We start from the raw sequence: 21443 nt of genomic DNA, 5'->3' as shown, positions 1-21443 counted from the left end.
TCAAGGCACAGCTCTCCACATTGTCCTCCTCTACACGACCCAAACCCCTCCCAGGCCTGATAAGCTCTGCACTCTCAGTGAATGAAAGCAACCAGAACACACACCGGCTTGAGAAAGACTAAAGCAGTTTCCAAGTTTGGAGAAGATTTGAGCTTTTCCTTCTTTTTCCAGTTGTCTGCTTAGTTTGTCACATGAAGTAGTCAAAAGGAAAATTCTGACCAGCATTATTCCTCTCCTGGTCAGAACTACTGCATTCTCCTTCTTCCAACAAATTTAATGCCTCCTCAGGAACTTTGGGAATGGTGGAGACCATGTGTGAGACAAAACAGACTATACTTAGGCAAATCTCTGCTACATTCTGCAGTGAGGTCAAATTTGCCTTAATAATTTCATTATTGGAATGATTAAAAATGAGAAAAGTTGCACATAAATCCCTCACTGTACATTACTGGGACTAAGATAGCTCCAGGAACTGTTCAGCTCCTTCCCTAATGGAAGAGTTAAAGCCAAGGCATTTCATACCTGAACCTGTATCATGAGCAGTGTATCAGGCACCATTAACTGAAAGCAACCTAGAGTAGCTCCTCACTGAGAATTAGAATACAACAGCTCTGAACCCTCTTATTTGACCAGATGTAAAAATGAGGATAAAAACACATCTACATCACCCCTGGAGGTATGAAGATAAGAAAATCTTATAATTAAACCTGACGCTTCTGAATATGTAATTCACCAGGCATTAAAAAAACCACCTGAGTTCTGGCCACAGCTCTAACAAAATTTCTGTGTGATACCTGACAAATCGTTTCAGCTACTCGCTGGCAGGCAGCTACCGAGTGGAATTTCTTCCACAACTGTTACTGCACTTCAGTGTCACCTTTTGACATAAAATAGCCTGACGCAACAGAAATCAGAATGCACAGTAGCACTGCTCGGTCCATCTCTTGTTTTTCAGCTGCACACGATACAATCTGACCTGGAGAAAGGGAGGTAAACCACAGATACGAGACTTCACGCTGATGTTTTTCCATATGTGGGTTCCACAGCTAATACAGAAGAAGCTGTCATCTTCTGGGAAGCAAAAGATGGTGCTGAAAGAGGGAGGCCAGAACTCCCATCAACTGTGAATTTAACTGCCACAAGTGAAAGGCTTTCTCTACTTAAATACTATTCCCCGCACAAAGGAGTAGAAAAAGCTCTGCAACAAACAAGCAGCATTTCAGAGAAAGAAAGTAAAACCACTGACATCTTTGTGAGCAGCCTTTCACGTATTTAGGTGACATGTTATCTCCAGCCAGGGGCTCTGAACACAAGACTGACCTGTGGCACACTGGCACTCGTAGCCATTGGGGTGGTCAATACATTTGGCTCCATTGAGGCACGGCGTGCTGGAACAGTCGTCTATGTCAATCTGACACACGGCACCGCTGAATCCTGAGAGGCACAGAAACAGATGGAAGTCACTGGAAGGAGTTCATCTAGACAGCTGCTCTGTCAGGAATTACCTATCAGCAAACCCTCAAACCCACCCAAACACATAAGCTCAGCAAATCTACATTCAATGGCATCATTACGCACACACACCACACCCCGTGTGGATTGGCTCCTCATCCAACCCACCCTCCAAAGGTTCTGTCTTCCAGGCCAAAGGAGCCTCAGCTCGAAAACTGAGACGGCCAAGTCAAACAGAAATAAGGCAGATAGAGCAGAGCTCAAGTGGTGTCCACCACTGGACAGTTATGCCTGCCTGTAAAACTGAGAGCCTGCCAATAAAAATCTTTGAGGCAATCAAAGCAAGTAGCTAAAAATAAAATACCAGCTCATACATCACTAGATCCTTCAGACTGGAATTACTACAGCAGTATGGAATGTGGTACATTATAGCCCTGGAACTTTCAATACAATTCTTGAAATAGTTAACTGAGTATTGACTGGTGATGTCAGGTGATGCAGATTCTTGGGCAGTTTGATAAAAAAGTAAAAAAACATCAGGAATTCTTCTTGGAAGAAGGAACTGAAACAAGAGCCTGAACATCATTAGTCAATAAGAAGGGATGCAGAGCAGGCTTTTGTCACATATATTCTGAACTTGAAATTTTTTGTAAGCCATGAAGAAAACAAGTGATGTTCATCTACAGTTAACATTGGTCCCTGAGCTCATCTCTTTCCCTTTTCTAGTGAAGTCCAATTCATCTCAGTCTTCATTGTAAGCAGCATAAACTATAGTGATGCAAAACCAGCATAAAACCTCATAAATAGACAAAAACGGTGCAGAGGTCCTGATCTCTAAAATACGCCGAGTATCTCACTACAATTTTCACAACAACAGAAGCTCGCGTTGCCAGTTGCCCTTTTAAATGAGGTGTCCAGCTGTGTGTTTGTCAGTGCTTACCCAGTCACAGGCACAATATTAATGCAACCAATGTGAAACTATTCTGATTTAATAGTGATTGCAACTCACTCAAACAGGTGCTGCCCTAAGAACAACAGAAACTCACAAGAAACATATCACCCACAACATCTGTGCTTTTCTTGGTAGGGTGAAGCAGGAAAAGCTTCCAGAAATAAGAACTCACCAGGAGGACAGACACAGAGGAAGCGGTTGACTTTATCAAGACACACTCCATTGTTCACACAGGGATTACTTAGACATTCATCAATATCTTCTTCACAGTGAACTCCTTTAAAACCTATTAAAAAAATAAAAATAAATAAGAAGAGGTGAGTGAAGGCTGTAGAAAGTGCCCTTGAGAGTGCAACTGCCTCTTATACCAGTGCTGAAAGTCTAAGCCGAGTTTCACTGCAAGTTTGCAGTCTGGACAGAAACTGTGAGGTAAGAATATACTCCAGAGGTTAAAAAGGGATGTTGATTGTGTAGGTTTCACTGTTGCTGAAGATGCTCACCTAACCAGCAATAACAGAAGTCTATGCTGAATTCACATCTAATGTTTTCTCCCACTTGAGAAGGGGTTATGTTAACTATTGTGTAAAAAGGATATAAATGAACACGACAGTTTTAGCTCAAGGGCTTTTAGCTAATGGCAGAGTACAAGAAAAACTGGAAGTAGCATTCCACCTTTCAAGACATATTATATATCAATAAATACTATCTTAATAAAAACTCATTGCAATTGTCGTGGTATCAGCCGATCACCTGCAGGGGTCACAATTCTTTATTTATATTTATGTTTTTAGTACTTTTTAAGTCTGTGCAACTGGCAACTTACATCCTTTTTTTTTTTTTTCACCACTTCCTATCAGAGTGCAAAATAGAAGACTAACATTGGTCACTGATTACCTTGGCCATGCAAATTTTACATGCACACTTTCAATCAAGTAGCGTGGGGTTTTTTTGTTGTTGTTGGGGTTTTTTTGTTTTGTTTTGTTTTGTTTTTTTAACAGTGACTTCTTCAGTTCAATGAGAGCTTGCATTATTTGGGGTATTTTAAGCAAAGAAAAGCCCTAAACACCATTATTCAAAATCATCATATGCATACCTCGAAACACAGTCACTCTTTTAAAGGTTGCACCTGCTTTGCTTTTACAAAGAGAAGACTCTGCACACGTACTTTACCAGGTATAGTAACAAACAGGTCCACTCATACTCAGCTCAGAAGGCTGATATCCTTCACTGATGCAGAGATTGGTCTCTTTCTCAGCCCTCTAATTGCTTTCTCCCTCCCACACACAAATGCCAGGTCCTCCTGGCTGGTGCCACCACAGCAGGCTCGCTCTCACCATTTAGCCTCACCCCTTTGCAGCATTGTGTTCCACCTCAGCAGAGCTGGCAGCTCTCCCTGAGCTCTGCCTTCTGGTTTCTTCCTCTGCTGGAAGTCCCATCTTTGTCAGAAACTCCCCTCACCTGGCATACAGAGACAAGTGAATCCTCCGATTTTATCCAGGCAGGTGGCATCATTTTGGCACGGGTTAGAGTGGCACTCATTGATGTCCATCTCACAGCGAGGGCCTGTGTAGCCCTTCAAACACTCACAGTGGAAAGAGCCCTCAGTGTTGACACATTTCCCAGCGTGTTCACACGGATTGCTGTTTGCTGCAAGAAAAGCATAGATGTGTGTGTGTTAAAACCTTTCCTCAGAGCAGGAAAGCCACAGCATTCTTTATTAGTCATGGTCTTTTCCAGCGGGCATTCCTTTCTGGCAAGTAATATTAGGGAAAGACTGTTCATCCTTCTGGGGAAAGGCCACTGAAGAAAACAGTGGCGATTACTTGCCTGTCAGGGGCAAAAAGAAGGATTGCTGTCACCATCAGGGACCAGAGGAGTAACTCTGCTTCATATTACTAATGAAAGTTCTTAAGAGAAAAGTACCAGCTAGCATGGATTAGAGAACTAATGGTGTTTTCAAGGCCTTATTTCCAGATCACATTTTACATTGACTTCACTCCTGAGGCTGACAAGATGCCGCCACAGCCACAGACCAACCAAACTGGTCCTTTTTGTGTTTTCAAAAAGGAACAGCGCTCTTGTGCAAGGCAGACTGAGGAACAAAATTCAAAGAAGTGCTTCTTTCCAGCCCTTCCATGAGTGCTGGTTAGGCATTACCTTCACGCATCACACTCTAGAAGCATGAACGAGCACTTACAAAACTCTAAGTAAATCTGTAAGAGTCCAGTTAATCCCCAAAACAACACAACAGCATGCTATCAGAGAACTACAGCTTTAAAAGCCCACGTGGTCACCAATCTTGGAAGGCACTCAAAAGATCCAGCCATATTCTGGCTGTCAAACAGCCTTGATGTATTTCTACCAAGGCCGTAGCTGCAACAGCTCCCGCATGAACTGCGGTGCTTTCATTGTACCCTGCAGTTCTAAGGGACAGCTTAATTATCACAACAGTTTGCATGCACTCCCCACACAGTGCTAAAGCCCTTCTTGCACAAGGAAGAATGGTTAAGCATCTCGCTGCTTTTCATATTCCATTTCAAACACGGACAACTATTCTGGCTCAGCCCTTTGCCCCAGGTCTCACACAAGGTTTAAAACGCATCTAAAGACACTGAAATGGAAGGGGGAGAACACAAAAGGAGTCCCATGAACACGGAGAAGCTATGACAAAATGCACTCTTGCACTCACAGAGAGCAAACAGAAACCCACCCATTGCACATTCATCCACATCCTCAGTGCAGTCTGCTCCCTTATGGCCTTGGGGACAGGTGCAGATGTAGTTTCCATTCACAGGGTTGGTGTCACACAGAGCACCTTTCTGGCACGGATTGCTAACACAGGCGTCATCCAAGTGGCAGAGAAGACCTAAAGAAGCATCCAAGAGTTTATTGAAATAGAGAGATGCAACAGTCAGACTGTTTTTCACACAAATTCCATGTCCTGATATTTCAAATAGAAACTCCCACAGCTAGAAACTCGAGCAATATCTTACGGGCTTGAGCCTATGAACTACTGTAGGGAATTCATCACACGCTCATAGAACATTGTATTTAAATACAAATTCTGTTACTTTAGCGGTGTCTCCAGCACTTCTGAAGCAGGAAAATGGCTGACCATTATCAAAACCTTATCCTTGGAGCAGTTAACCAATTCTTCTCTTGAACCAGCATGATAATTTTTCTGACAGCTGAAAAGGTGCACATGAGGCTCACTTTAATTCAGATACGCAGATCACTTTCATTTCCATGTCGTTAGGAGACACAATTTCACCTAACCTTAACCAGAAAATTTTCCATTATACCAGTAAGGATGCCCAGATGCTAACACAATCACATGAAAATATCTAAATTTGCCTTCTGGAGTCATACAATTATTACAAGGGCCACAGAGCAAGTCACACTCATGAGCAACTTCTCAAGCAAATACAGATTCTGCTAAGGGCTAGAAAAAGATCTTTCCTTGCAACTTAAACTCTAATGAGTTTGTCTTCTAGTCTGGTACAAATACTTCTTTGTCCCAGGCTACAGAGGTTTAACAGCTCTTTGCTCAAGGACAGCGCTTTTCCTTTTGGTGGTGAAGTGCGTGAAATAAACACACCGCTTTAAACAAGTGCATAAACCCCAGGAAGCACCTTCCAGACTCACGCAAGTTTTGTGCCCTTACCTGCCTTTCCCTCTGGACAAATGCAAGAGAAGGAAGCCACCCTGTCGATGCAGGTGGAGCCGTTGGCACAGGAGGCAGTGAAGCAGTCGTCGATGTTCTTGCTGCAGTCGTCCCCGCTCCAGCCGTTGACACAGACACAGGCATAGCCCCCGTTGTGGTTGGTGCAGGTGCCCCCGTTCTGGCAGGCATTGGGCTGGAGCTGGCATTCATCCACATCCTCTGTGCAAAACTGGCCTGGGGCACAGAAACAAGCAGGTTTATTGGCACTTCAGATGCTCAGACTCGAGGAGGTTCTTGCACAGACCAAAGGGAACACTGTAGTCCCCTGATTGCTGCTCCTTAATTCCAGCACACTCAAGTGCCAGAACTTTTACGGCACTGCCATCAAATCCGGCAAAGACAACCAGCATCCCTAAACAACCCCAAAGCAGGAGCTAGGCTGCAAATGACTTTAAAAAGAGGGACTTTAAAAACAATCACTTTAAAAAGGTGCAGTGTGAGAGCCAGCAGGCAGCCTTTAGCATAATGGAGATACATCTGCAAGGAGGAGAGAAGAAAAAAGAATGAAGGGCTGCCTGAAGGGCAGCCAGAGGGACTAAGAGAAAAGATGGTGTGACAAGAAAATCTTGGCCAAAGGAGTATCAACGGGCCAGCAGCAAGGCAACACTTGTCAGGAGAGCGTAATTCTTTCCTATATAATTATTCAATGATGATTACTCGGTGAGGAAGAAGAGAATTCTTAAAACTCTACCACCTGAAATACTAATTTTCCTTGCTCCAGGTATTGTACAGGCAACCACAAATACCTGGGGGTTTCTTGGTTGTTTAGAGGCTTCCTTTTTGTTTTTTAGTAGAAAAACAAATAATCTAAAAATGTTCTTATGACTGGAGATATTAGAGAGAAGAAAACAAATGTACATCCTCAGGGAGATTTAAGGAAAAGAGCCAAAGGACCAGTAAGTATGAAATAATTTTCAAAGGACGCTGAACTTTACAGTCACATCTATGGAAAGCTCTGCAATTCACACTTAGTGAAGTTTTGGGTTTTTTGTTTTGGTGGTTTTTTTTTTTTTTCTGAAATCTGTCTTGCTTTGACATCAAGATCTGGAAAACCTACCATTTGCAATAATATTTTGCTTCAACAGTTATTCATCTTCCCCATTAAAGTTGCACAGTTTACTTTTAAGCCAAAATTATTTAGCTGAAGTTTCAAGTAATTTTGAGTTTCCTGAACAGATAAAACCTCATGAGCACCAGCTCATTTCTTCCCAGGCTGGTATATGGGTGCACATATGCAACCACAGAGTACTGGTCACAGTCCATAATCCTCTTCTTGATAAAGTCCTTCTCTCCTTTCAGTTACATTAAAAACTCTCTAAGCACTGAAAGCTTGCCCTTTTTTTTTAACACTTCTTGGTAACTTGCTTTTGCCACTCTTCCTGAAACATTGATAGGATGCACACAGCATCAGAAGATGGCCCTTTATCCGATAGTAGAATTTGATTTGTTTGATGTGACCTTCCCCTCTTCCCCAGCTGACATCATCTCCTCTGTCACTGGCTTCCAGCAGCTTTCTGCTATTTGGGTCAAGGTTCTTTAATAAATGTGCTTCTACCACAAGATTTCTCTTCTCCAGCTGCTCTATCTGCTGCACATTTACATTTGCTTGGAATTCCCCTTGTATTCCAAGAATAAGAAATTCAAGAGCAGGCCACAGGTCTTCTCTGCCAACGCACCTGGGCTCCAGTTTACGTAGGCTTGCCAAATTAAAAATACTTATTACATGTTGATTAGTCACATTGTTTATTAATGGCCCAGAAATAATGATGAGAGAGCACAGACACACCCTCCTCTAATACAACAAACTGAAATATTTATCGTGAGCAGGAATCTAAAATGTCCAAACTTAACCATCCCCATCTACTATACTCATGATTCCTTTTTATTTTTTCGAAGTACTTAGATAAATTCTAGCTTTTGATCCCATGAGACGTGGATTTTTTTTCCTCTTAGGGGAAAAAAAATAAAATTATTATTGAAAAAATAAGTTGCACAACTGCGTTTGGTGCATATGTTCCATTCTTTGGTAGGACTACTTCAACAATAATTTTATCACTTGAAAAACCAAAACAAAATTTTAACAGTAGTGATAATTACAGTAGAGCTTTCAGAATTAATCTTCAATTCCTGATTTGCTTAGTGAAACAGTTGGGGAGAACTCAAACCCTTGCTATTGTTATCTGTAAAACACCTCTGTGCATTATGAACAAGCCAACCATGCATTTGTCACACTAGTAGTGGTTTGTTCAGGAGCTTTCAGTGTTGGCTTATCAGTGGCCACCCTGAAAAGAGTCAGTGCGCTGGGGCTGGTTCTGAGCAGTCACGCATATCTTGCAGCTCAACACAATCGACTTCCTTCAAGAAAAAATAATCAAGACATTATTTGCTTATTATAAAAGTGATTTTCCTTCTGTTCTTGGAGGGGGCCCAGCCCAGATCAAAGGACGCTCTCTCTGAGGAACTCTCGCGGCGCTCACATCCTTTTGGGTCAGCCAGTCTGAGCTGCTGGCACCAAAGCGTGAAGAGGTTTCAGCCACACCACAATACGGTGCCTCTCAAAAAAAACATTTGCCCTTTGCCTGGCTGAACAGAACTCAATGTATGAAGTACGACATAACTCATTATATGAAATATGACATTCTCTGGGCTTTCGGCAAGCGCGATTGAGCGTGGGAGTACATGCTTTTAATTTGCATATTCTTTGCTGTTGGGCGACTTTTTTGTTGTTGTTTGTGATTTTTTTAAAGCAAAGATGGGCTAACTAATCTCCCGTATAAATTATCAGGGCTTGATTCCGACTTCCCTTTTCAAGTGTCACTAGTAATACCAACACTTAGGACTTTCTTTAGTATTTTTTTTCTACTGTTACTCACCCTCCACTTCTAGAAGGGATAGTACCAAGTGACATCATTGATGTCCTTGCAATAACCCTGTGTCCTTGGCTATTCCATTTTTCTGCAGCCCTAAACTAAAACAAACTTTTTTAAAGGCCTATCAATGCCTCCACAAGAGAAGAAAAATACAGAGCTTAAACTTCTTCAAGCAGTTGAACTGTATTTTAAAGACATACCACATTAGAGCTCCTTGAATCTGATCCTCACTTGGCTTCTCCAATTTCTAATGCCCCTTTTGCAATATAATTGTATTCGTGTTTTATTATGAATATGAATCAGAGCTCCAGCTTAATGCAGTTTGTTTTAAAAACAAAGGAAATTCAATTCAATATATTAAGAGGCATAAATTAACAACTAACTACTGCATTTTACTATTGTGTATTTCAATGAAAAGACCTTGTTCTTAATTGAAGACTTCTCTCTGCCAGGTGAGTTAGATTTAAAATCAAATGAGATTAATTCTCTGAAACAATTTACTTATGGGATGTTGCTTTGACTTAACTGTAACAAAATAAATATGTTTATTTGTAGCCATGTAGTTGGCAAGCTTGTTTTCTGCTTCTTAAGAGTTTTAGGAAGAATCAAGCCTTTCATTCGCAGAACAGAAATTCAGCTTCCAAGGGCAAAGTCCATTATGGATTGTACAAACTGCACAGTGTAATACACACGTCCATAACCCAAGTAACTTCTGAATTCTACAACAACTGAATGTTAATTCATCTACCTGCAAGCTTGTGTAGGTATTTCTTTTCTTGTGCTCTCACTGGTTTCAATTACGTTTCTAAAAGACACATAGTAAACATAGGCTGAACTAGTGAAGTGTGAATACACCAACATCACAATATTTTGATGGAAGTGTAGAAACATACACATAAAAGACAACAAGAAAGGAAACACAATTTACTCCAAGAAGGTAATGAAAACCTAGCCTGACCTTGATATTTGCAGAGCCTGGGAAATCAGTAAAATGCAGACTCAGGTTCTAAGTGACCTTGCACAAAGTAAACAGCTAGTCTGTGTGGTATTTCAAAATTGAAAACTAGAAGTAGAAAAAGGGAACAGCCTTCAACTCTTAGCACTTTTTGCCCACTACGAAACTAAGTTACTTCCTGCATATTTCCCCTCAGAAAAGCCATATGGAGTAAGTCAGACATGTTTGCCGCTTTGATTGCTCCCATTTTCAGAGCCTCAGGAACTGCAAGGAACTCCACGAGCTTCTCTTTTGGCAGACACAGGGTTCAAGGCCTCCCTCAAGCAGTTGTACCAGATCTCATTAATGAGAACCAGCCAGCCGTTCTCCTTCTTTATGTTAGAAAGAAAAGAAAGCCTGATTTATGCAGGTGAAGCAGCACACAAAATTAGAACAATCCCACACAGAAAGTGAGGAGCATTAGCTTGAACGAACCAGGCAGTGAAACAGTCATCCTGGAAAGCAGCACCAGACATCTCCAAAAGCTGATCCTACAAACCTTAGAGAGCTTGCATTAACCTCAATTCCAACTGCATTGATCCTGCAGCTGAATGCAGGACCTTCAGACAGTTCAAACAGAGCCCTTCATCTTTGGCAAACAGACTTTCTAGAAAGGAGAACGTTTTCTTGGCCTCTTAACAGCAGGAAAGTCTGCTGATGCACAGCTGGAGTATCAGAGGCTAAAGCTCCTGACAGCAGATCTAATACAGTTTAATCACTAAAAACACTTTGTAGGGCAAAGGGTGCAAATATTCTCCTGTGCCTTGAAAAAAAATTCAGTTCCTTGAAAACTGAGCTGGGAGGAGATGGCAATATCCCATTTCTCTCAAAATCACAACCACCCCAGTTCTGGGCTCAGACTGAACTGGAAGTCAGAACATCTTACAAGTTCCGTGGTACTGAAAAGGCGACTTGGTGACAATCACAGAGTAGTCCTCAGAGTCTTAAGAGACTCACTGGAAGGGGAGCATCAGGTTTCAAGAAGCTTTTGTGCCATCATCCACTCAGTAGCTCCAGAAGTTTGTCACTTATCGCAGACACAGCACACAGGGAAGATGTCACTAGCTCTCCTGAAAGGGCTACCTGGGAACTATAAACCAGATCTAGACAAAAACTCTTAGAAAAGGTAAAGAGTTTATTTCACAAAGTATTCCAAAGATTGCTGCACAGGTTTTGAATACAACCAGTGTAGCTCAAAAAAGCATGGCTCATTAGAACTGTTTGCATTTATAATCCAAATTTCAAAGGACTACTAAGTGAGAAGGTGAACAGCATCTTATCAAGACTCAAGAAGGGCCTAAGAGATAAGGAACAGTATTTGTATAAATGACCAAATCTAGTTGTGGCAGAAGGTCATCGGTGCCACACTCCAAAGGACCATGCAGTTCCTTCTCTCTAACCACACGTGTATATTCAGGATGCCAGCTGGCAGGTCCCAGCTGGCTGGGGAAGGATATTCCTCTGTCCAGTTCTGTCTTGCAACACAAGAAAAATGTTTGCATTGACAGTGTAACCCAACATGCATCCATCAACTCAAAGCTCAGTTTCATCCTGCTCCTGTGTGAGCCTCCTCAGCAAACAGAAAGGGAAAAACTGCACGGAACCATTGAGCCTTCCAGGAAAATGGTATCTATGAAAAATACTTCAGCTCCCATGTTTGTGAGTTGTGTATCTGTAAAAGCATTCAGTCCAATCTTTAACCCACAGAACTATCCATACTCCTTGAAACAGTTCAGCAACAATTAACACATACAGGCACTGGAGTGTCTAATTAATGACCTAGAAGGTGATGAAACAGTAGGCAGTGGTGGCTTTAACAAAATAACATTTATATTTTCCAAGAGGAAGCCAGGATTTCAGACAGATTCTCATAACCAAGTGAAGCTGCTGGGCAGTGTAACAGCAGGCGAGGCTCGAGGCACAAATGCCAAGCAAAATACAAAGGCAAACAGACTTGCTGCAGAAGGTTTGGGTTAGGCACTCCTTGAGGAAACACCAGCTTCCCTAGAAGAGCTCAGCAGGGACCTCTGCTCAATCACAGCTTTAATCGACAGAATAAACACTGCTGAGCAGACATTTGACTGCAAGGAACAATAACTAATGCAAACACTCATTGTGCAATGGCAGTGGCACAGCCTCAGTCGGGAATACATTTTGCAGTACCGAAGCAACCACCTCTGGATAAAAAAAGAGGTAGAGTTCATAGTCTGACAGACCAATGGAGAGAAGAACTTCCTAGGAGACTTATAAAGGAATTGCTATCCACAAAGGGACAAAGAGAGCTGATAAAGAGTGCAACACATCAGTTATTGCAGGGAAGATACAGCACATGGCAAAGTCTACAAAAGAAAATATTTGATAGTTTACATAGTACGCTTTATTGACACTAGGTATCTCAAAGCAGAGAACTGCAAACTTCTCTGATAGAGGCAACACCTTTATCCAGACCAAAACGTCCCGAGCAATAAACAGGCAACACCGAAAGGGATCTCAAGTGTGATGCCCAGATCACATCAAATTCTAGACCCTTCAACAAAGCCATCTCCACAGCTCCCTGCAGGCAATCCAACAAATAAGACTGATACTTTCAGCTCCAAGGATGGCTTCAGGAGCACACAGAATTCCGTGGACTGCACTATTTGCACCTGCCAGATTTGCATGTGTGTTTAGTAAAGGTCTTCCCTGCTTAAGTTTTACAATAGTCCCCCCAGAAAAAAAGAACTCAAACCAACTCTTTTTCCCCTTGCAGGAGTTTTCTAAAGAACAAGCATCCCAGCTCTCAAAAATGTGCTCCTTCCCCAGGATCTCACAGCATCTTTCTTCCAGTGCAGCAAAGCAGTAGCAGCCATTCCCACAACTCAGGTGCTGGGGTTTTGGTTTTGCTTTTATTAGATCTCAAATACCATCAAAGAAATCATAAAAATTAATAGCTTAATATAGAATTTGAACACTTGAAGATGAATCTACAATTGTAATGAGCAGAGCAAGCATCTGTGTTTACTTTAGGCTAATATGGTAGAGAAAAGAGTTTAATTTCATAACCACACTGGGAAGCATGCAGTGGAACTAATGGGCTTTTACAAGGGATTTTACAACCCCCAAATACAAAACTCTGGGCTTTAAGAGACTTATGCACGGCCTGATCCATTAAATACTGCCCTAAATCACTCCCCACAGACTACTGGGTAGAGAGGGCAGTCCTGACTGAGTTCCTCAGTGGCAGTTACACAAATGATCAGAAAATGATTCATTAAAAATTCATTAAAACTGATGCGCTAATGACAGGCTGGTTTAATATGGTGGTGGCAGGTAAAATGACTGGGGACAGCAGCAGGACAGAGAAGTAACCCACAGGAAATACACATCACCAAGCTACTCTCTGCTCTGTCCTCTTTACCTCCTCTGGAAAAACCAGTGAATCAGGGAAATACCAAACAAGATCTGCACGGCAAAAAAAAATTAACAGCTGGAGCCAAAACGTACAATGAAAGCTTCGTATTCTCAAGCTATCTCAGCAACCCATCTCCAGTAATTACCCAAAGACAAATCACCTCATTTTAAGTACAAGGGAAGGGACAGAAACTGCCAGAAACAAGTCAGCTGGAGATGTAACAACTGTTACCTATTAGTCTGGTCTCACAGCACACATCCACCAACCCAGCCTCACCAGAGGGGTCAGGCCTATCTTGTTTTCGTGCCAAGCACATAAAAAGATGTACTGAAAACCCAAGGACATCTCCACAAGAGATCATTTGGCACACTTGACAGCTAAGTGTATTTCCCGAGCTGGAAAGTCACCAAAGGCATAAGGGAAGAGGCGGCAGCGTGGTCTGAGTTGGATGCTGTCACTCTGTCATCGGATCGGCTCAGCTGTTAACACCTCAGGTGTTTTATTACTGCTGCCTCCCACCCAGGGCTCGCCGTTGGGAAATGAAAGGCAGCACCAAGCAAACAGGAGGTTGTGATAGGTGTTCCAGAATCCACACCGGATAAAGGACTAAGGGTGTGACTTTTAATGCCTCTGAAATCCATCCCCTCTGCACAACACTGAGATCAAGGGCCACAAGAGAAACAAACAACATACAGGATAAAGTCTGTTTGTGTCCAGCACTTCAAATCATTTGTACACTCAAAGTTGGAGCTGCCAGCTCTGGAGGCCGCCACGTGCACCCTGCTCCCTTTGTATCTGCCAGTTCGGACATGACGGAAGAAAACGAATTATAATCCCTCTTGGCCTCTTTCAGAGCTGTCTCCTGGAGATACTACTGCAGTGACACCAGCCAACTTGTCAAGTTTGGCATAGACAGATCCCAGACAGTACCAAAGAGGCCACTCTGCTTTTTAATAAAGCCTGGAAAAGCACCAGAAAGATGATCACTGCTGCACTGCTGGGCAAGATGACTGCACTTCTCATGGGAGCGTGACCCAGTCTCCCTGAGCCAACACAAAGGTCTTGGGACATCATCTAGGACCACCAGGCGGGAAAAGAGCACAGCCCTGGCAGGGCGCTCTGTCACATAATAATCAACACTCTCCACAAAATAGCCAGGATCTATATTTAATCATTTAGGAGACTGGCATCGTGTTCAATATTTATCATCCATGTCACCTATTGTCAGAGTTAGTTCCTCCACATTTTTGACCCTCTAAGTACTCCAAAAAGGCAGCATTTTTCTGAACATTAAACTAGCATGACTTGCCATAAACCAACACTGTGTACTTTGGTGACATGGAAGCTGAGGAGAGTGGTATTTGGCAAAGAAAGTTTTAAGAAACAAAATACTGGAGCATATGATCTTACATTAAAATGTTACATATTAGCCTTTTGATGTTTATCCCCATTCTTAGCAAAGAAAAGTCATGGCTGCCCAGAGTTCAAGACTGGGATTTTCAAAGAAAAACTTTCAAAGGTAGGGAGCGAATATTACTCTAATTAAATAGGAATCGAACCCTTAACACTCCACTTTGAAAATTCCTGCCTAAAGCTCTGCAGAAAAAGTAACCCTTGTGTTAGTGTTTAAGAGCATATGACCAAGCTAACAGCTATTTTAATTAAAAAGCACAGCCCTGCTGCCTGAAGAGCTTTTCTCCTCAAGACAAACATTTAGCTTAAGCTAGCTCCCAGTGCTGGAGTTCTTTGGTGGAGTCAGCTGTTAGCACACTGTGCTTCCCTTAGAGACAAAGGTCGCCTAGATTTTAAAATATACAGTTCACTGGAGCCCTCTTTTCAGGGGAAAACAAAGCCTAAATAAATACAACTGCCATGGGAGACTCGTCTTCCCAGCCACAGGGGTAGAAATAATGAAAAGAAGCAAGTAGGCAACAGAAGTACTATAATGTAGGTTTTCCAAAACCCACTTGAGAGTGAGCACAGGGTCTCCCAAACCCGGAGACTCATCCCACAGCTTCTGATGCAAAAAAAGACCTAACTCCATGGAGGGCACAAATCTTGATCTCTGCTGTGCGCTGCTCCTGAAACATGATTTGGGCCAAAGACAGATTCATGGTGAGCCTCTGAAACACTGCAGACTTTCCAGGGGAGCAGGGGTCTTTCTTAGACACACAAGGAAAACATAAGCATTTACAGCATTTAATATTGGTAATAACTTAGGCACCCAAATTCTCATGACATCTTTCTTGACCCAAAGCTGCATAAGTTAGATCAACAGAACCAACAGGTGCATTTAAACCAAGCTTTGTTTCTTTAGATGAATTGTAGCTAGAACGACTGAGTAGCCTTTAAATTCTCAGATGGTTTCCCCATGTGTGTGGAAGAACACGCTAATCTTCCATATGACTTCCAGCCCTGGACTGTCATCACTTCCCTCTGCATCCACTCACTGTGAGACTGCTGTGTGAATTTTAATTCCTGATCCCCAAAAAAAAAAAAAAAAAAGAGAGAGAGAAAGAAAAAAAGAAAAAGGCAGCTGGACAGGATTTTTTTACTGGATTAGTGAGTTAAAGTGGCACACTCCAACAAAACCCAGAGCCAGCTCAAGGGAAAGGGAAGAATGTCTGTGAGCAGGGAGAGAAGGTAATGACTTTCCTCCTCAGACCACAGTGAGGCTGAAGAACAGCAGCATAAAACAGTTTTTACATGGCACTTTATCCGGACATTAGCCAGGATTTTTGGCTAACTTTGACTCGAACCACACTTACACCAAATTCTCTGGCCTCTCATGCACAGAGGAACAGACTTCACGCTTTCACAAAAGCACCAGGGGCTGTTTCCAAGGCAAGGTGGATCTTCATTACACATCTGCACTACCCTGCTTTGAAAGGACCCAACAAACACTGGTTCTAACAAAGGCCATATCCTGGGACAAGATAAAGTCATCTTTAAACAAACCAGCAATCAGTTAACATTCAGCAACGGGAAAGATCTGGGGCAGTTTCACCCCAACACACCCAAGGCTGCCTTGCCAGTTACAAATTTATGAGACTGATAATCACTGTAACCATATGAAACATGAGAACTTTGAAGGTGACAAAAACACTGGTGACAGCAGGAATTTCACATCATTGTTTTTGAAAGGCAAGATTTTATCTTTCCGGAAAAACAGTAAAATGAGAATGAGAATGAGAAGGCAGGCACTTCAACAGAAAAGGAGCAGTGAGCTCTGTTTGAGGAGCAGGAAATAAGACTGAAGGCAAACAGCATCACAAAAGGTAGGAGCAAGCAGAAAAAAAAGAGTATTTTTTTTTTAAAAAAGTGCATAGTTATGTAGCCCAGCCTACCACCTGTCAGGGAATTACAAGAGGCAGATGGTTACCAAAAGGAACTGGGATAGAGCCTGCTTCAGTAAAGGTTGCTTCCATATTACTTTACACAAAACTTGTCTTGATCAGATGCAGTACAGCTTCTTGATTTTTCTAGCAAGGAATGGGACTGCTTTCTCTGTGCCATGAAGCACAAACCGTATTAACAAACACGAGAGCATCACCCACAGCACAAAGATTAAGTAAAGACTAAAACTGCAGACAAACTCAATCTTCTCCAGGAAGAGTTGACGAGTATTGGAAAGCAGAGACTGTTACAAAGATAGCACACCTACACTGTCAGGTATTTTTAGAGAAATTACCATCCTTTCATTTTCCACTGTTTCCTTACAGATATGGGTATTACCCCCCCCTTTTATTTAAGCAGTACACAGTGTCCTCTAAACTCATGATCTCATTGGAAGCTTTTGTTTTCCTGAAGTGTTCATTCTCGCAGTTTAGCTCCATTGAACTATAACATTTATCAGGACAGACTCCAAAAGAGTTGCCTGCTCAGCTCTCCTCTCTTCACTTACCTTAGAGATGATTTAAAATGTTATAAATCCCCTTTGTGTAAAGGATGGACCTGCACTTATGCATTTCCTTATCCTGAATAACTGATTTTTTACTGATTTTTATTGTTCACTCCTGTCAGCACCAACTACAGTTTAACCTTGATAAAACATCATCTTTCTCTCCAAACTATTGCAGAAGTCCTCTATCCATTCTCCCTGTTTTGTGCCCTGCCTCAGGGTCACCTCTCATGTCTTGAAGATGGATGTGTATTGTTTTCCTCATTTCCTTGGTCTCTAACTGAAGATGCAGGAAAGGGATTGAAGTCCATTCAGAAAAACAAAAAAAAAAGTTTCTTTCACAAAAATGCTACTGAGATGACAGAGAAGAATCACAGAAACTTGTATTGTGCATTTCAGACAGGACAGTTGAGTTACGTAAAGGTTCTAACCTTCCTTGCTCAAACAGCCAAGCTGCTGCTTCCTAAATTGTGAGATCGTTTTTATTTCCACACTGACCTAAGCCTAGAAAGACAACAGCCTTGAGAAGCCATGACCTAAAACCACTGCTGCACTGATAACCTCAGCTGCACCATAAACAAGGAAATTCTCAGAAAGCCCATTCCATTAAATTGTGTTAAGAGAGCTATGGGAACCTAATGCTTGGGAAGCTCCTCTCTCTTTCCAGCGTTTCCCTGGAAGGAAGCATCCTTCACACACACAAGGTTTTCTAGAAACACCATCCACACAGGAGAAAGATGGCACAAGAAAGGCCACAACATTCTCACAGCTTTTCCCAATGCTACTCAGAGCCCAAAAGAGGTTCAGAGAGGGAACCACCACAACTGCACTGCAAAGAGTTGGTTGAGGAGACAATCTACCACAAAACCAAACAGAATCGCAGCCTGTGATGTGATAGAGAGACCAAGGTCTCCTCCAGGTGAGTTGCAGAAGCCATCCCTGTCTGACAGCAGACATCCATCTAAATCCTGTAAGCCAAGCTAAATTTATGATGCCAGAATAATCCCTTGGAGATTGTATGCTCCTGATCATTATATCCTCTGTGCTTGGGAGTAAGACAGATTAATTTGCTACTGACAGATGCCAGAAATCATAACAAGGGTTATAATTTCTGCGGAATGGAGCAAAACTATAGGGGTCACTAAGGGCTGCTTGTCTCCACACCCAAGCTCTCATGCTTTCCTTTACAGGTTTCACTTTCTGCAGGCTTTCAGGACATGGAGAAGTAATACAGAAGCAAGGACACTCGTTCATTGAGGGGAGAACTCGTGTTCTCCTATTTACATACAGTTTCAAAGAGCTATGCGAGCTCTGGTGCACTTCGCTCTCATGTGGTTTTAACTTCATTTAAGAATACATAATTAAGTTAATGAGGGTTCTTAACTGGCAGCCTCCTTTGCAGTTAATGACAAACCAGAATGAATGTTCTCTGAGGAAAAAAGCATTTTAAAAAGTTTCTGTTCCCCTATGATTTTCAAATAAGGGCAAAACCATACTCAGCTGAAAAAGTGCACCAGCTAAGAAAGATTAGTATGACTCAAAAAAACTCACCCCATAACCGGAGGTGTTTGTTTATTTTTGAGGTATGGAGACATTTTGCAACTAAATATGACGTTGAGTTTCCTGTAAGCTGCTTCCTTATATTGTGCATAACACTTTCTTGAAATTCACGCTTTTTTTCCCCTTCAGACTCAGAATAAAAAGAGACTCATTTATGAAGCAAAAGTAGGTTTGCTAGTCAGAGAACTCTAGATAAAAATAAGTCAAGCAGGAAAAAAACAATAGCAAAACCATAAGGTTCCCATGCACACGCTTCTCTTCCCTCCTTTTTCCCTTACCTTTCAGATTTGCCCTGTTTCTCAGCAGCATGACTATAATCAACATGATCATTATCCCAACTTAGAAACACCGCTAAATGTATCAGCAGATGCCCACAGCTGTAACAGCAAAGCCATGTTTTGTGCTTTTGGAAAACATTTTGGAAAACATTTACAAAGTATATCCACACGAGAAGCACAGCTCATGGGGGGAATTGTCCCTTGTCGTGGTGGTTTTGATGCCAACAGCTTTTCTTTTAAGGGTTGCACTGGCATCTGCCCCAGACTGCAGCCACGGGCAAAGGGCCAAGACAATCCCTGTGCTGGTGGCCCACAGGACGTACCTGTCCACTGGGGCGGGCAGCGGCAGTTGTAGGTGTTCACCCCGTCCACACAAACGCCCCCGTTCAGGCACTTGTGGTTCGGGCAGTCGTCCACGTTGTGTCCACAGACGCTTCCCTCGAAACCTGGACAAAGCAGAAACAACAGCAGGCTGAAACAGGCTCCCAACCTCTTTTGAAGAGAATTCACCCCTCACATAGCTTCCGCTGCTTTTCTTTTTTTTTCAACACTTGCCCTGTTCACCTAATCCTGATGAAACCCACCTAGCATGACTTTGTTGAATGCCTTTGCTGGTAGTGTGCGGGTCAGGTGACACAATTAAACACTTCCATCGTGGATAGATGGCCAACTATGGTTTCACAACCCAAAAGACATGAGGAGTTTCTCATTAAGTGACTAAGGAGCACTGTCATTCAAAGCAATTAAAGTGAAGACCAAGACATTTCGTTTACCATGAGATAAAATTCATCACCGTCCACCAACCATCAGCCAGGACAAGTTTTTCCCATGGCAAAAAAAGTGCTGGTGTTTACTTCATGGATACCTCAGTCTGCCTTGGATATGTCAGAGAAAAGCCTTTCATGCTTTGAAAAGGAGCTTCTGAAGTCCTGATCTCTTCAGTGTTAGACAAGTCAGCCAATCAACAAAGCAGCCCCCATCCAAGTGATGCTTACATAGTAAAGCCCTGCCTGAGAAGCAGAAGAAATCAGATACCCCACCCCAATGAAAATCCAGGCTCCTAAATGAACACACTGACAAAATATCCTTGCTAGAGCTCCCTCTCCTTTTCAAAGAAGGAGACGTAGAGACATTAGGGAAGGGAGCTGCCAGTGGTGTGTCTTCCCCTTGATTTCCCCTGCTGATTTATTTCATGCTTCATTAAATAAACCTGCCCTTTCTGCTGGATGAGAGAGCTATTTATCAAAGCACAAGTGGAATGTATGCTAATGTGGATGAAGTAAATGATTCCAGAACACACATGTTAATTTAAAACACCAGCTCTGCCTCTTCACCGCTTTGGAATGTAATATTAACATGACACAGTTCTCTCATCCAAAATCATGCTTTAACCCCTCTACTTTTGATGCCCTGTTCCAGACACTTCCATACCATCTGTGTCAAGTCACACAGACCCTCTAAGTAACATCTGGTGCAAGACAGATCGTGCTGTGTGGCAGATGAGGCGGAGACTATAAAGCTCTGAGCCAGCCTCTCCAGACTACTGCTGCTCTCAAGAGATTTGAGGTGATTCATGTGCATTCCCATCTCTTGAACTTCTCCAGCTCTACAGAAGAGCTGGGAAGTGCCAAGCTGTATCAAGTGCATTGGCATCAGCAAGGAACAACAGAATCAACACTACAAAAAAAACCCCAATGAAACGAAACAACGAACCAAAACTACAAGACCTTCAATATTACTCTCTCCCTTCAAAGTCCTTCCAACCTCCACCCAAGATCCTAGAAATTTCACGGCAGTAGAAAAGCTTAAAACAAAGACTAAATGTAACACGCTTAGGCGGAGTCCTAGTCTTTACAGCAGCACCTTCCTGGCAAAATCTGCCGAGGAACAACTACCCGGAGAAACAATTAGCTTTAGAACCCTATGTTTAAAACTGTATAAAGCTACCGAGCCTGAGCAAAGGCTCAGCTGTAAAACACAGGGGTGTCCTATCAGCTTGTGTTTCAACTTGGGAGGAAACATCCCACTGACCACATATTGCACTCACGCCAGCACGTGATCAGCGTCGAAATACACCCACAACCACAAAGACAAAAGGTTTAAGTTCTTATCTCTTCAGTTTGGATAACATGAAGAACAGCCCTACTTTCTAGTAAACAAATTTCTAACAGCAGGCATTTAAAGTCTCTCACTGTACTTCACACAAATTTAAAGTGGCCCAATTATTTCCAGAATAAAGCATGGCAGTCACCTCACTATTAAAACCCACCAAGCTATTCTACATTTTCATATTTTAACCAGTTGTACCACTGAAGAGTTGC

The 21443-nt window shown here is 42.4% G+C and overlaps 1 protein-coding gene across 1 annotated transcript in view; it reads right to left on the bottom strand.

Annotated features, from left to right (window-relative positions):
* NOTCH2 (notch receptor 2) overlaps window positions 1-21443 on the bottom strand; it is an 82925-nt gene that overhangs the window by 36798 nt on the left and 24684 nt on the right. Inside the window, exons 5-10 of the mRNA XM_066192021.1 lie at window positions 19446-19568; window positions 6069-6302; window positions 5115-5270; window positions 3863-4051; window positions 2577-2690; window positions 1321-1434 (exon numbers count right to left, since the gene is read on the bottom strand). Coding sequence (XP_066048118.1) covers window positions 1321-1434; window positions 2577-2690; window positions 3863-4051; window positions 5115-5270; window positions 6069-6302; window positions 19446-19568 — 930 coding nt within the window. The remainder of the gene's footprint in view (window positions 1-1320; window positions 1435-2576; window positions 2691-3862; window positions 4052-5114; window positions 5271-6068; window positions 6303-19445; window positions 19569-21443) is intronic.

The sequence above is a fragment of the Chamaea fasciata genome, unplaced genomic scaffold (genome assembly GCF_029207755.1).
Source record: "Chamaea fasciata isolate MVZ Bird 193981 ecotype frontalis unplaced genomic scaffold, bChaFas1.0.hap1 SCAF_10, whole genome shotgun sequence".
NCBI classification, from domain to species: Eukaryota; Metazoa; Chordata; class Aves; order Passeriformes; family Sylviidae; genus Chamaea; species Chamaea fasciata.
The sequence above is the reverse complement of the archived record's forward strand: the minus strand, read 5'-3'. Positions and strand labels throughout refer to the sequence as shown.